Source organism: Lepidochelys olivacea (genome assembly GCF_965140295.1).
Source record: "Lepidochelys olivacea isolate rLepOli2 genome assembly, chromosome: 1".
In the NCBI taxonomy this organism is placed as follows: domain Eukaryota; kingdom Metazoa; phylum Chordata; order Testudines; family Cheloniidae; genus Lepidochelys; species Lepidochelys olivacea.
The window spans coordinates 214,639,158-214,651,826 of record NC_140411.1 but is presented as its reverse complement, the minus strand read 5'-3'; the positions used below and the strand labels follow the sequence as shown (position 1 = coordinate 214,651,826).

Below are 12,669 nucleotides of genomic sequence, written 5' to 3'. Positions count from 1 at the left end.
TGGATGGCGGTTAGGGGCCATCTCTGGAGTTAGGATTATTCTGTTCCTGGGTTTTTAATCATTACCACACGACTGACGGAACGTTCATTCTCCATCCAACACCCTATTGAACAACCTGCAATACCGAGAGGTGACATTTTGCAATTATTATTTTTTGGTGGTTCAGACTCCATCTCACTCCCTTATGATCCCTTGTGCACCTTGGGAGAGAAGCATCATTCCTGGAATCAACTTTTTAAAAGGATTCAATATGAAAAAGCAGAAATTCACAATGAAGAAATATTAGGAATAAAAAAGCAGGACAAGATCCAGGCAATCTGATCAATGAGAAATTACAGGGAAAAATCACAGACCCCGTCTCAGTCACACTTATATTTCTTGCAACTACATAAAACCCCAATATAAAAGGTGACTGAACTAGATCCGTGGCAGGGACTATCTCTGATGCCCCCATGCCCAGTTAGCATTTAGAAGAGAAAGAGTCTAATCATACAGCATTTACATCCTCACAGGATATTTGATTGGAACTCAATCATTCTTATGTTGATGTCTTAGGGACGACAGCTTCAACATCATCATAACCCGGGTCTCCAGGAGGCGGGAATGGGCCATCTCTCTCAGTCCCCGAGGCCCCTTCACTTCTTAGGGAGTGCAGATTCCAATCTGAAAATATCAAAGGATGCACATTACAGCCAATATATCTATTCTACACCCATGGGCACTCACCTAACATGGGTGAGCAGCCTATAGTATGGGCTGTGAATTATCCCCTCTGTTCCTCTGATTGGGATCCTGACAGGTTTAATTCATTATGTCATTCTGTTCCACAAAGAAAACATCTGGGAGTAGATTCTCTCCATGCTGAGATCTGCCGGGTGCAGAAGTGTGGGGATGTCAGTGACTTGATGACACCTTCCTGATGATTCAGTAGGGACTGCTCTAACTCCTGATAGCTGGCATAGTCCCTAAGGGGACATGTGCCAGGTGAGACCTGGGTGGGGGGAGGAGCAGGGCAGGGTCCCTACCCCAGGGGACATGCAAAGGCAAGTAACACAAAAGGGGAGGATGTCATAGAGTTCATCCTGCCCACACAATACATGTTTACATGTTATTCCCATCAAGTACAATGAAATGCACATTTCATCCCAACACACTTTCCTCTGAGGTACAAAGTGGAAGCTCAGCCCCCAGCCTCAGACTGTGAGGTGCTCTGGTACAATGCTAATGGAGCCATTTGCATATTGAAGAGCATGGTTTCAAACCTGAAGCCAGGCCACTAACTAACCCCATCTCAGGGCCCTCCTCTTCCCGTTACCATCCAGGGCACTGCCACCTTGTTTGGAGAAAAGACACTCAGGTCCTGATCCTGCAAATAGACTCATGTAACTTTGCTGATCTGGACAGTCCCACTGAAGTTGGCACTAGGATGGGGCTTGCAGAGGCTATATCCACCCCAAAATTTATCTTAGCATCCCCATAGCCACCCAGTAGCAGCTGCCACTCTCCAGTCAACTATCTCTGAAGGCAGAGTGGAGAGAGTGGCAGCTTCTGGCTGGGTGCCCAGCTCCAGCAGCAGCAGAGAAGTAAGCCCAGGTGGGCTGCCGGGGTGCCCAACAGCAGCCCCCAGCCCATGTCCCTGCCTGCCGAGATGAGCCATCCAGGGCAGGTGGACAGTCTGGAGCTCCCCACAGTGGCCTAGACTGACCTGCTCTGGCCCAGGCTCCTGGGCCCCGCCTCCCAAGGGCTCTGTTAGCCGGGAGCCAGGTCTCCCTGCCTGGACAGCTTTTAACGGCTGCAATCAGCCAGTGCCTGGCACTGGCTGGCTCTGGCTTCCAGCCTGCAACCTGGCCCGGGGGCAGGGCAACAGAGAGGGGTGGGACCCCATGGTGAGGAGGAGCACAGACCCCATCCACCCCCCCGCGCGCAGCGTTTTCTGTCTGGCCCACCTCAGTCCCCTCACCAGGAAGAGGCTGGTGCCACCCTTGAGTCAGTGAGAATATTCATATGATGAGAGTGACAAGTGGGCTCCAGTGTTTGCAGGATTAGGGCCTTATCTAGGAATCATTATGTATTTCAGTCCATTTAAAAGTGTTTAGCAGAAGTCAGAGTCGGATACAGCTGAGAAGATTAGTTTAACAATAGCTGTATTTTAGTGAAGTGACAGTGACCTCTAGTGGTCAATAGAGGCTGTCCCAGGTTATTTGCTCCCAATACATAGGCCCAGCAACGTTTTCTGCAATTTTTATCTCAAATGTGTCCACACACAGAGACAAGGAGAGAAGATTCCTCACAGCCATCGTTTTGGCCAGCGTCACTTCCTTGCTGCATAACCCACATTCCCACCTGGAGATTGTTCCTGTGGGTCACGGGGAAACATGGACATTTCCAGCACTGCCATCTCCAAGTGTTTGGAAATCAGGAGTAAGACCTCACATATCATGAGATTGGCTTAAAAATCTTGAGATTAAAAAAACATTTTGGTTTCCTTTTGGTTTCTGTTTGTCTTCTGGTTCCTAAGCCTTTAGGTTAAACTTGGTTCATGATTTGTGTTAGGATATAGATATTCAGGCCTGTCTGCAAAGGCCTGTACTTTAAGAATTTAGGTGTAGTCTTATCACTTGGCTAGTTCTAGAGGTATAAAAGAAAGAATCAAAATCACTGTCTGCCGGTGTAAGGTCCTTCTCTTACTGTGACAGTCTGAGGCCCTGTGCTTAGGCTAAGGCCTTTGGCTAAGCAGCAGAGGCAGCCATAAGCTAGGAAGCGAACAGTCACATCCTCACATTCCAAACTAGTCACATTGAAATAAGGTGCTATGGGGCTGTTAGGAATACAATCCTGTCCTGATAGTGCCTATCACCTCCAGAAAAAGGGAAGTGCCTAGAAAATGTAAAAGGAAACTTAGTTTGATAGCATCCTGTCTGGCAAGAACTCACTTATCAATAGCTAGGATGTGAAATCCTCACTTCTGTATTGTCTTGTCATTATAGTTCCCACTTTGCTATTGTTTGTCTGTATAATCTCTGTCTGGTTCTGTGATTGTTCCTGTCTGCTGTATAATTAATTTTGCTGGGTGTAAACTAATTAAGGTGGTGGGATATAATTGGTTACATAATCATGTTACAATATGTTAGGATTGGTTAGTTAAATTTCAGGAAAATGATTGGTTAAGGTATAGCAAAGCAGAACTCAAGTTTTACTATAAGTTTTACTGCAGTCTATCAGGAAGTGAGTGGGTGGGTGTGTGGGGAAAATGGGAACAGGGAATGTGGGTAAGGAAATTGGAGTCATGTTTTGCTGAAGGGGGAGATGGGAACAGGGAATGTGGGTAAGGAAATTGGAGTCATGTTTTGCTAAAGGGGGAGATGGGAACAGGGAATGTGGGTAAGGAAATTGGAATCATGTTTTGCTAAAGGGGGTGATGGGAACAGGGAATGTGGGTAAGGAAATTGGAATCATGTTTTGCTAAAGGGGGAGATGGGAACAGGGAATGTGGGTAAGGAAATTGGAATCATGTTTTGCTAAAGGGGGAGATGGGAACAGGGAATGGGGGTAAGGAAATTGGAATCATGTTTGGCTAAGGGCAGGAATGGGAACAAGGACACAGGTGTAAGGCTCTGTGGTGTCAGAGCTGGGAAGGAGGACACTAAGGAAGGAAACTGGAATCATGCTTGCTGGAAGTTCACCCCAATAAACATCGAATTGTTTGCACCTTTGGACTTCAGGTATTGTTGCTCTCTGTCATGCGAGAAGGACCAGGGAAGGAAGCGGGTGAAGGAATAAACCCCCTAACAATTTGAGGCTTCTTTCTGCAACCATGAGGGCTAGAAAACTTCCTTTTCTAAACTGAAAGCTGAGATTATCATGTAACCATCTAAGTCTAGGAGCTGCATCTTTTACCAAATATCGGGCAAGTCTACACTAGAAATTTAAGCTGGCCTATCTTAGGTCACTTACGCCACCGCAGTAATTACTGCGATGGTTTATGTATACGCTGTCCTCCTTCTGCCCATCGTGTGGGTCCTCACCAGGAGCTCTTCCACAAACTTAAGACGGGCAGTGTGGGGGGCTGAGGAGCCTGGTTGCCCCATATCTCTTGGCTTCCCTCTGTTGGGAGCCAGATCCCCACTCCCTGCTTCCAGAAGTGTGGCTGGCCCCCTGGGCTCCTGGCGGGGAGCTCTGTGCCTGTTGTCCAGGTGGCTCCTGGGAGCCCAGGCAGCAGCCCAGCTGGGAGTGGGGAGCCAGGCAGGTGCAGCGCGGCTGGGAGAAGGGAGCGGGGGAGCTTGTCAGGCACCACCCAGCTCGGAGTAGGGAACAGGGCGAGTGTAGCCTGGCTGGGAGCAGGGAGCTCCCAACCCAGTTTTTTTTTGTCAATTTTGTCTAGCATGGAGCCATGAAATTGACAGGAATGACAGCCATCAGCTGATGTACTTGAGGCAGTGTCTACACAGACATTGCATCACTCTAACTGCACTTACATAAGCCCCATGCCTCTCATGGAGGTGGAGTTATTATGTTGGTGTAGTAGAGCACTTACATCAGCAGGAGCAAGGCTGTAGTGTGTAGTGTCATAATTAGGTCGACGTAAGCTGCCTTACATTGACCTAACTCTGTAGTGTATACCAAGCCATAATGAGACTAGCAATCAAACTGCAAGAATTGCAACAGGGCTTTTCCCCCACTCACCCCTCCATGAATCCCTGTTCCTGTCACTCTCTCCAGGGGCCCAAGTAACTTCTGGGGCACACTGCCCTGAACCAGAATCATCTTCAGGGTCAGAAACTTCTCTGATATCATCATAACTATCCCCTGGGACATCTCCAGGCAAGGCAGGGCCCTCTGAAACAGAGAATTAATGGTAATGAGAAGAGACCTTCCACTGAATAGAGAAATAAATTATACACGAGGTAGGAAGAGCCCCGAGGTACTGACACTCCCACAATGATAAGAGATCATAAGTACCCTTCTCCCCTCGCAACCTCAGTGTCAGAGGAATTTTATACAGGTCACATTTATCTGACACATTTTAAGGACTTGATGTGTCTGTAAATTGCTGGATGGAACCTAAAGCAGAAACCCAGGTGGGGATGTGGGAGATCTGGAAAGAGGTGGGTGGGGGTAGGGTCTATGTCAGAGGAAGATTTCTGCACTGTAATTTGTTATTATACTAATTATATATCAATTAGTAATTAGTAACAGATAAATGACACTTTAATTTGATCTGTTTATCACCCACTTCCTAAATTTTCAATTATGATTAAAATCTTGTTTTGTTCCATTTCCCTGAACTAGTCTGGCCCATAAACCACCCTTCGATCTGCAGCCTCTGGAAGCTGTGCCACCAGTTCAGGACAAGATATGGGTCTGTGTGTGAAATCTGTACATCCCTTCACATATCACAGTGCATGTGAAACTCACATCTAGATCAGTGGACCCAGCAAAGGCAGGAATGGTGGAGAGGGACCGTTACTGCAGAGCAGAGGGCTGTGCCCAGAGAGATTGTCCCCTAATATTGTGAGTAATGTTAGTGCACGTGAAAGTGAGGGCCAGGGATCAGTGACTGGGATCGGGCAGTGTGGGCAGGGGGAGAACAACCTTCTTCTAGAGTCACACTGGTTGGCTAATGTGCCTCTATTCTGACCTGTGGCACCACATGCTTTGCTACTTCTTGGTCCTCTCAGTGCATCTCTGGACTAAACCGTTGCACACAGCCATGCTTTATGGGAGAAGAGTTTGTCAAACAGCTGCTTGCAGAAGGCTTGATCCTGTGAAGTGCTGAGCACTCTGAGCTCCCACTGATCGCAGCAGGACTGAAGATGCTCAGCACCTTACAAGAGCAAACCCATAAAGCACAATTTTTGTGTCTACAAAGACAATATTATTAACTTTTTCCTGGGATAATGCTGCTCCCAGAAGGCAGATTCACTCCTCACCTTGGTCGTCTGGAGTCTGGGGGTCATCATTCAATGCAGGCTCCTCCACGTTATCGTAATCCAACTGAGACCCCCCAGGGGAAGCGCCTTCTGGAAAAGCAAACACAACACTCAGCTCCCTCTGAACACACCCAGTTCCTGAGCAGGTTTCTAGTTCCCCATTAAGTGCCTGTTGCATTGGAGTCCAGGCTGTTTATTATGGTGTTTGTAGGAGAAGTCACAGGGTGATCAAGGAGAAAAGGGAAAGTCATGGACATTCTGCGAACTAGGAGTGGTGTCACTGTGACAGGTTCCCCCTGGAGTGCCACCTGGAACTGGGGTACCACTGAGCCCTCTGACTCACCTGCCTCTCACACTGTGTTGCTGTGACAAGCTGCAGACCCACTCCCAGACCTACACTTTGACCAGCATCACACCCAGCTGCAGTTACATGCAGGCTCTCTGACCAGCCACTGTATGAACCAACAATAGAGAGGCTACAGCCAAAACAACTCCCAGCTTCCCAGTCCAGGACCCCAGAGCTGTACCACCCTGCCCTGGTTCAAACCCCGGCCACTATGAATTTATTATCCAGTTTGCCTCCCCCTCAATGTGCACAGGAAATGCAACAGCCTTTGCTCCTTGAGCTTACATTTCCAAGCATTTCATTCCAACTCACTCATTTAGATAAAGAAAAAACAAGTTTACTAACTACAAAAGATAGATTTTAAGTGATTATACATGATAACAAACAGATCAAATCAAATTACCTAGCAAATAAACAAAAATGCATACTAGAAGGATAGGATTTGACTTAATTTCTCATCCTGACTGATGATACAAGCAGGCTTGCAGATTCTCAAGGTAAAAGCTGCATTTGCTTTACAGCTAGGAATCCCAAGGTTTTCATACACAGGCTAGAAATCCCTTTAGCCTGGGTTCAGCACTTCCCCCAGTTCAGTCTTTTGTTCCTTTAGGAGTCTTCTTGTGTCGGGAGTGAAGAACCATGGATGATGTCACTTCTTGCCTTATATAGATTTAGCATATGGCAGGACCATATGTTTTAATCTTGGTTCCCAGGCCAGTTTGTGGAAAAATACAGACATCCCAAAATGGAGTTCAGAGTCATGTGGCTTGGTCACATGCCCTTGCATACCTTGCTGAGTCATAGCAGCCATTACTTACAGGCTGTCTGGAGCGTTCTCAGGAAGTTTAAGCTATTCCACAGCCCATTGTCTTTGTTGATGAGCCATTGGCACTGTCTGCCTTCTTCATTATAGTACCTGAAAGGCTGGCTGTAGGTGTGTTCCAGAGTAAGCCCAATACAGATCCATAGTCAATATTTATAACTTCAGATACAAAAATGATACATGCATACAAATAGGATAATCATATTCAGCAAATCATAACTTTTCCAATGACACCTTACATGACCTGTCTTGTACAAAATGTTTCATAATTATTCCATAATCATATTATAATATCACAATGAAGAATATGGGGTGCAGTGTCACAGCAACCTTTACTTTCTCATAAATAGTTTGGGGCCCATCCCCAGTGAATCCAATAGCAATGTTGTCAAGCCCTTCCATGGGATCTGGATCTGTGTTGGTGCTAAGCTAACACTGGACACACTGACTGGAAGACAGTAGCTGCTGCACTAGAACTGACCTTTGTGAATCCAACTGGACTATATAAACATGGTGTAAAATCTCTAAGATTATATGGGCTAGATTGTGATTCGGGCTTGTGTTCATGCCATGGAAGCAGGTGGGTAAGACCATGGGAACAGATTAGCGTTTTGTTTAATGCTCGGTGCCAGATGTGAAATTCAGATTCTTCCATTGCAAGCAAATATTTCTGGGCCCCATTCCTTGCAGCTCCTCCTGTGGGGGAGGGTACCATGAACTGCACACAGGAAGAGCCAGGATTTGATCACATATTTCCATTACAGGGTTCATCAGAAATCTTTGAAAGTCTGGTTAAATCTGATCCCATCAGAAGGGATACAATCAGTGCTGGGCCATGAAATCGAGTGAGGGGAAATGACAGCTTTTACAGAAAATGCTGTGGAAATTAAATTCTCCACCCAGATTTGAGTCTTTGTATGCCACCTTACCCCATTACCTTGTTCTGATCCAGAATCGTTTTCCCCCTTACTGTCCCCGGTGTAATACTGCAGCTTCGTCACTGAATCCTCTGCATAGGAGACTGGAGAGACAACAAATGAGATGTTATCAAAGTGAGAGCAGCTAAACTGACCGCTGGCTGATGCACTCGGGTCCTAGAGCAGGATTTACAGCATCAGTATATTCCAGGCATACCCAGACCAAGGCTCTTCTACAGTTGAAGTGCAACCCGTGAAGAAACTACGGTCTAACACAAGTTGTGGTTAAAATTAATATTAACACCAGTTTTTTTAAAAAGCTATACAAATCAGTGAAAGAATTTCAAAATTGGTTTTCTCTCCTACTGAGTGAACCCGATAGTGTGAGAGTGAGATTCACAGAAAGAGAAGCTCTCACTCATATGTGCATTATGTCCGGAAATTGCATCATTCTGTATTCAAAAGTTGTGCTGCGTTGACTTCGGGTGTTTGTGATCTCCCTGCATTCTGCAGAATACAGGCTGTGTTAACTGTTCATATGTCACATTTCAATAGTTTTAGATTTAAGTTTTAACCCTATGTTAATTTCGTGGATAACAATGACATCTTCAGATTGTAAGAAACACAAGTATGAAGAAGAAAACCAAAGTTTTAAATCAGATTGGGAGGAAGATTTTGATTCACTATTAAAGGTGGCAAACCCCTGGGCCTTATCCGCAATGCATCGCTCGCTCATTACAAAGCAAGCAACTTGAAAAGTCATTATGAAACGAATCACAATAAATTTTCATCTAAATACCTTTCTGAATCAGAATTAAGGAAAAACAAGCTAGCCGCATTAAAAATACACCTAAATAGTCAGCAGACACTACTTTCAGCTTTCAGTAAAGAAACTGACACAACGACCAAAGCTAGTTTTGTTATTTCATGAAATAGTGCACATGCTCGCTTGTGTGAATCCCCATATAGTGCAAATGATTGGTTAGTGTTTTTACATAGCTATGTTTTAAGTAAAATAATTGGTTAAGGTATAGATAAGAGAAATCCTTATTTTAATTACATAATGAGGGTCAAAAGACAAGCTTGTTGGAACTTAACTCAAAGAATCAATCCTGAAGCACTTGCATGAGAGGAAAGTGATCAGGAACAGCCAGCATGGATTCACCAAGGGAAGGTCATGCCTGACTAATCTAATTGCCTTTTATGATGAGATTACTGGTTCTGTGGATGAAGGGAAAGCAGTGGATGTATTGTTTCTTGACTTTAGCAAAGCTTTTGACACGGTCTCCCACAGTATTCTTGTCAGCAAGTTAAGGAAGTATGGGCTGGATGAATGCACTACAAGGTGGGTAGAAAGCTGGCTAGATTGTCGGGCTCAACGGGTAGTGATCAATGGCTCCATATCTAGTTGGCAGCCGGTATCTAGTGGAGTACCCCAAGGGTCGGTCCTGGGGCCAGTTTTGTTCAATATCTTCATAAATGATCTGGAGGATGGGGTGGATTGCACTCTCAGCAAATTTGCGGATGATACTAAACTGGGAGGAGTGGTAGATACGCTGGAGGGGAGGGATAGAATACAGAAAGACCTAGACAAATTGGAGGATTGGGCCAAAAGAAATCTGATGAGGTTCAATAAGGATAAGTGCAGGGTCCTGCACTTAGGACGGAAGAACCCAATGCACAGCTACAGACTAGGGACCGAATGGCTAGGCAGCAGTTCTGCGGAAAAGGACCTAGGGGTGACAGTGGACGAGAAGCTGGATATGAGTCAGCAGTGTGCCCTTGTTGCCAAGAAGGCCAATGGCATTTTGGGATGTATAAGTAGGGGCATAGCGAGCAGATCGAGGGACGTGATCGTTCCCCTCTATTCGACATTGGTGAGGCCTCATCTGGAGTACTGTGTCCAGTTTTGGGCCCCACACTACAAGAAGGATGTGGATAAATTGGAGAGAGTCCAGCGAAGGGCAACAAAAATTATTAGGGGACTGGAACACATGAGTTATGAGGAGAGGCTGAGGGAGCAGGGATTGTTTAGCCTGCAGAAGAGAAGAATGAGGGGGGATTTGATAGCTGCTTTCAACTACCTGAAAGGGGGTTCCAAAGAGGATGGCTCTAGGTTGTTCTCAATGGTAGCAGATGACAGAACGAGGAGTAATGGTCTCAAGTTGCAGTGGGGGAGGTTTAGATTGGATATTAGGAAAAACTTTTTCACTAAGAGGGTGGTGAAACACTGGAATGCGTTACCTAGGGAGGTTGTAGAATCTCCTTCCTTAGAGGTTTTTAAGGTCAGGCTTGACAAAGCCCTGGCTGGGATGATTTAACTGGGAATTGGTCCTGCTTTGAGCAGGGGGTTGGACTAGATGACCTTCTGGGGTCCCTTCCAACCCTGATATTCTATGATTCTATGATTCTATGATTCTATGAACTCTAGGATACAGCTCAAGACCAAAGCTGCTAGGACTTTTTAACCCTGCAGGACAAGACTGTGCAGAAGCCAGAGCACAAACAACACGACCCTGACTGGCCATCAGGAGACGTCCATCTGTTTTATTGGGAGTGGTGAGCATAAGATGCTTGGTGTGTGTATTTTGTTGATTTGTTGCTAATTGTTAATAAATACTTGTACATGTTTAAGGATATTTACTGTGTCCTGAATCCATCTGGAATGGGTGTTAGCCCTGAGCCAACAGAGGGGTAGAGTCTTGAGCCCACAGAAGGATAAAGTTGGGTCCCTTATGCCCTGAGTACCCATGAGGATGGGGGGAGCCCTATATTATGCCCTGAGTACCCACAAGGGAGGGTAGGGGCGGAGTCATAAATTGTACAGGTAACACCACTTCTTAAAGAAAAATACTCCCTCTCCCTGTCCTGAATATAGGGGGAAGGGTAGCAATCTTTATTATGAAGTATCATAAAATCTCTCCTTGGCAGCTGTACTGGATTGCCTTACCTGTAAAGGGTTAAACAGTTCAAATAACCTAGCTGGCACCTGACCAGAAGGACCAATAAGAAAAGAAGATACTTTCAAATCTGATGAAGTGAGCTGTAGCTCATGAAAGCTTATGCTCAAATAAATTTGTTAGTCTCTAAGGTGCCACAAGTACTCCTTTTCTTTTTGAGGATACAGACTAACACGGCTGCTACTCTGAAACCTGTCAAATCTAGGGGGGAAGGATTTGTTTGTTGTTCTGTATGTTGTTCCTTCTCCAGATGGAGGGAGAAGCCAAGAAGGTACAATATCTTCTGAAACATATACCTGGAATAATCCATCTAAAACCACAGAAAATGTAAGTAGTGCAAGGAAATGCGTTAGGTTATTTCTTGTTTTGGCTTGTGAATTTCCCTATGCTACATAGGTAGTTTCATTCCTGTTTTTGTAACTGTGAAGCTGACCCCAGAAGGGAATCCTCTGTGTTTTCAATCTTTTTATTACCCTATAAAGCTACCTTCCATCCTGATTTTGCAGGTGTGATTCTTTTACTTTTTTCTTTATAATAAAAGTTCTTCTTTTAAGAACCTGATTGATTTCAGGGTCCTAAAGACAAAGGGTCTGGTTGAGCTCACTTTGCTAAGGCAACTGGTTGGTATTTTAGTCTCAAGCCTCCCCAGGAAAGGGAGTGAAGGGGATTGGGGGATATATGGCGAGGGGATAGGGATTCCAAGTGACCCTTCCCTGAATTTTTGTGTAAATCACTTGGTGGTGGCAGCAATATACCGTCTAAGGACAAGGAAAGAAATTTGTGCCTTGGAGAAGTTTTAACCTAAACTGGTAGAATATAATCTTAGGGGGTCTTTCTTGCAGGTCCCCACATCTTTACCCCAGAGTGCAGAGTGGAGAGGGGGGACCCTGACACCCCCCCTTGTTGACACCCCCACATTGCTCCAGCAGTTTTCAAATGATGCTGTAGCCTGGCCCCAGAGACAGTCACTTTCCTGACCCACAATTAGTTACACTCCAAGGCTACGGGATGGGCAGATGGGACTGGCTGCCCTGAGAATGGGGTCTAGCAGAGTCTGCTGGGGAGGAGGCTCACCTAACCAGATGCAAATTACTGTTTTGTGGGGCCCTGGGCCAGAGCAAGTGGGAGCCCCTCCCCACCCTTTCTATCAGTAGTCCGCTGCCTCTGCCCCTGGCGCTCCTGCCGAGAAGCGGGGTCAGGTTGTGGGGGCTTCCCCCCTCCCTGGCAGGAGTGCCACGCAGGCATATGGAGTGAGGCAAACTCTGTACCTGATCCCGTTCCCCGGCAGGAGAGGCAGGCAAAGCAGATCGTGGTGTGGGAGCACTGATTTTTCCAGAGCCCCGCAATTGTCCGGGGACCCTGGGCACAGGCCCCGTTGGCCCAGTTTCTAATCTGTCACTGCACCTACATGAGTTCAATAACTGGTCTCTTCACAGGCCCAACGCCCACAGCAGTCCAGGGTTCACAGAGCTGGTGGCTGAGGATATCTAGCTGTGGGTCACGGTCTCAAGATGGAAAGTTCAGTAGGAATGAGACACACACCTGAGTGACCCAATATCTGCTTCTCTCCCATCAGGTTATAATCAATCTCCTCATACACGGGATCTGAGGGTCTTGTGGCACCTGAAAAAAAAGGACAGTGTTTACATAGGGTCATAGAAACTATAGATAGGAAACCCTATTAGATCATCCA

The 12,669-nt window shown here is 46.0% G+C and overlaps 1 protein-coding gene across 1 annotated transcript in view; it reads right to left on the bottom strand.

Annotated features, from left to right (window-relative positions):
- Positions 1 to 218: 218 nt before the first annotated feature.
- LOC311514757 (scavenger receptor cysteine-rich domain-containing protein SCART1-like) overlaps positions 219 to 12,669 on the bottom strand; it is a gene marked incomplete at its 5' end in the record, with an annotated part of 83,608 nt that continues 71,157 nt past the window's right edge. The window contains 5 exon segments of the mRNA XM_084617450.1: positions 219 to 663; positions 4,684 to 4,836; positions 5,931 to 6,020; positions 8,037 to 8,120; positions 12,519 to 12,599. Coding sequence (XP_084473576.1) covers positions 539 to 663; positions 4,684 to 4,836; positions 5,931 to 6,020; positions 8,037 to 8,120; positions 12,519 to 12,599 — 533 coding nt within the window. The 3' untranslated portion in view covers positions 219 to 538.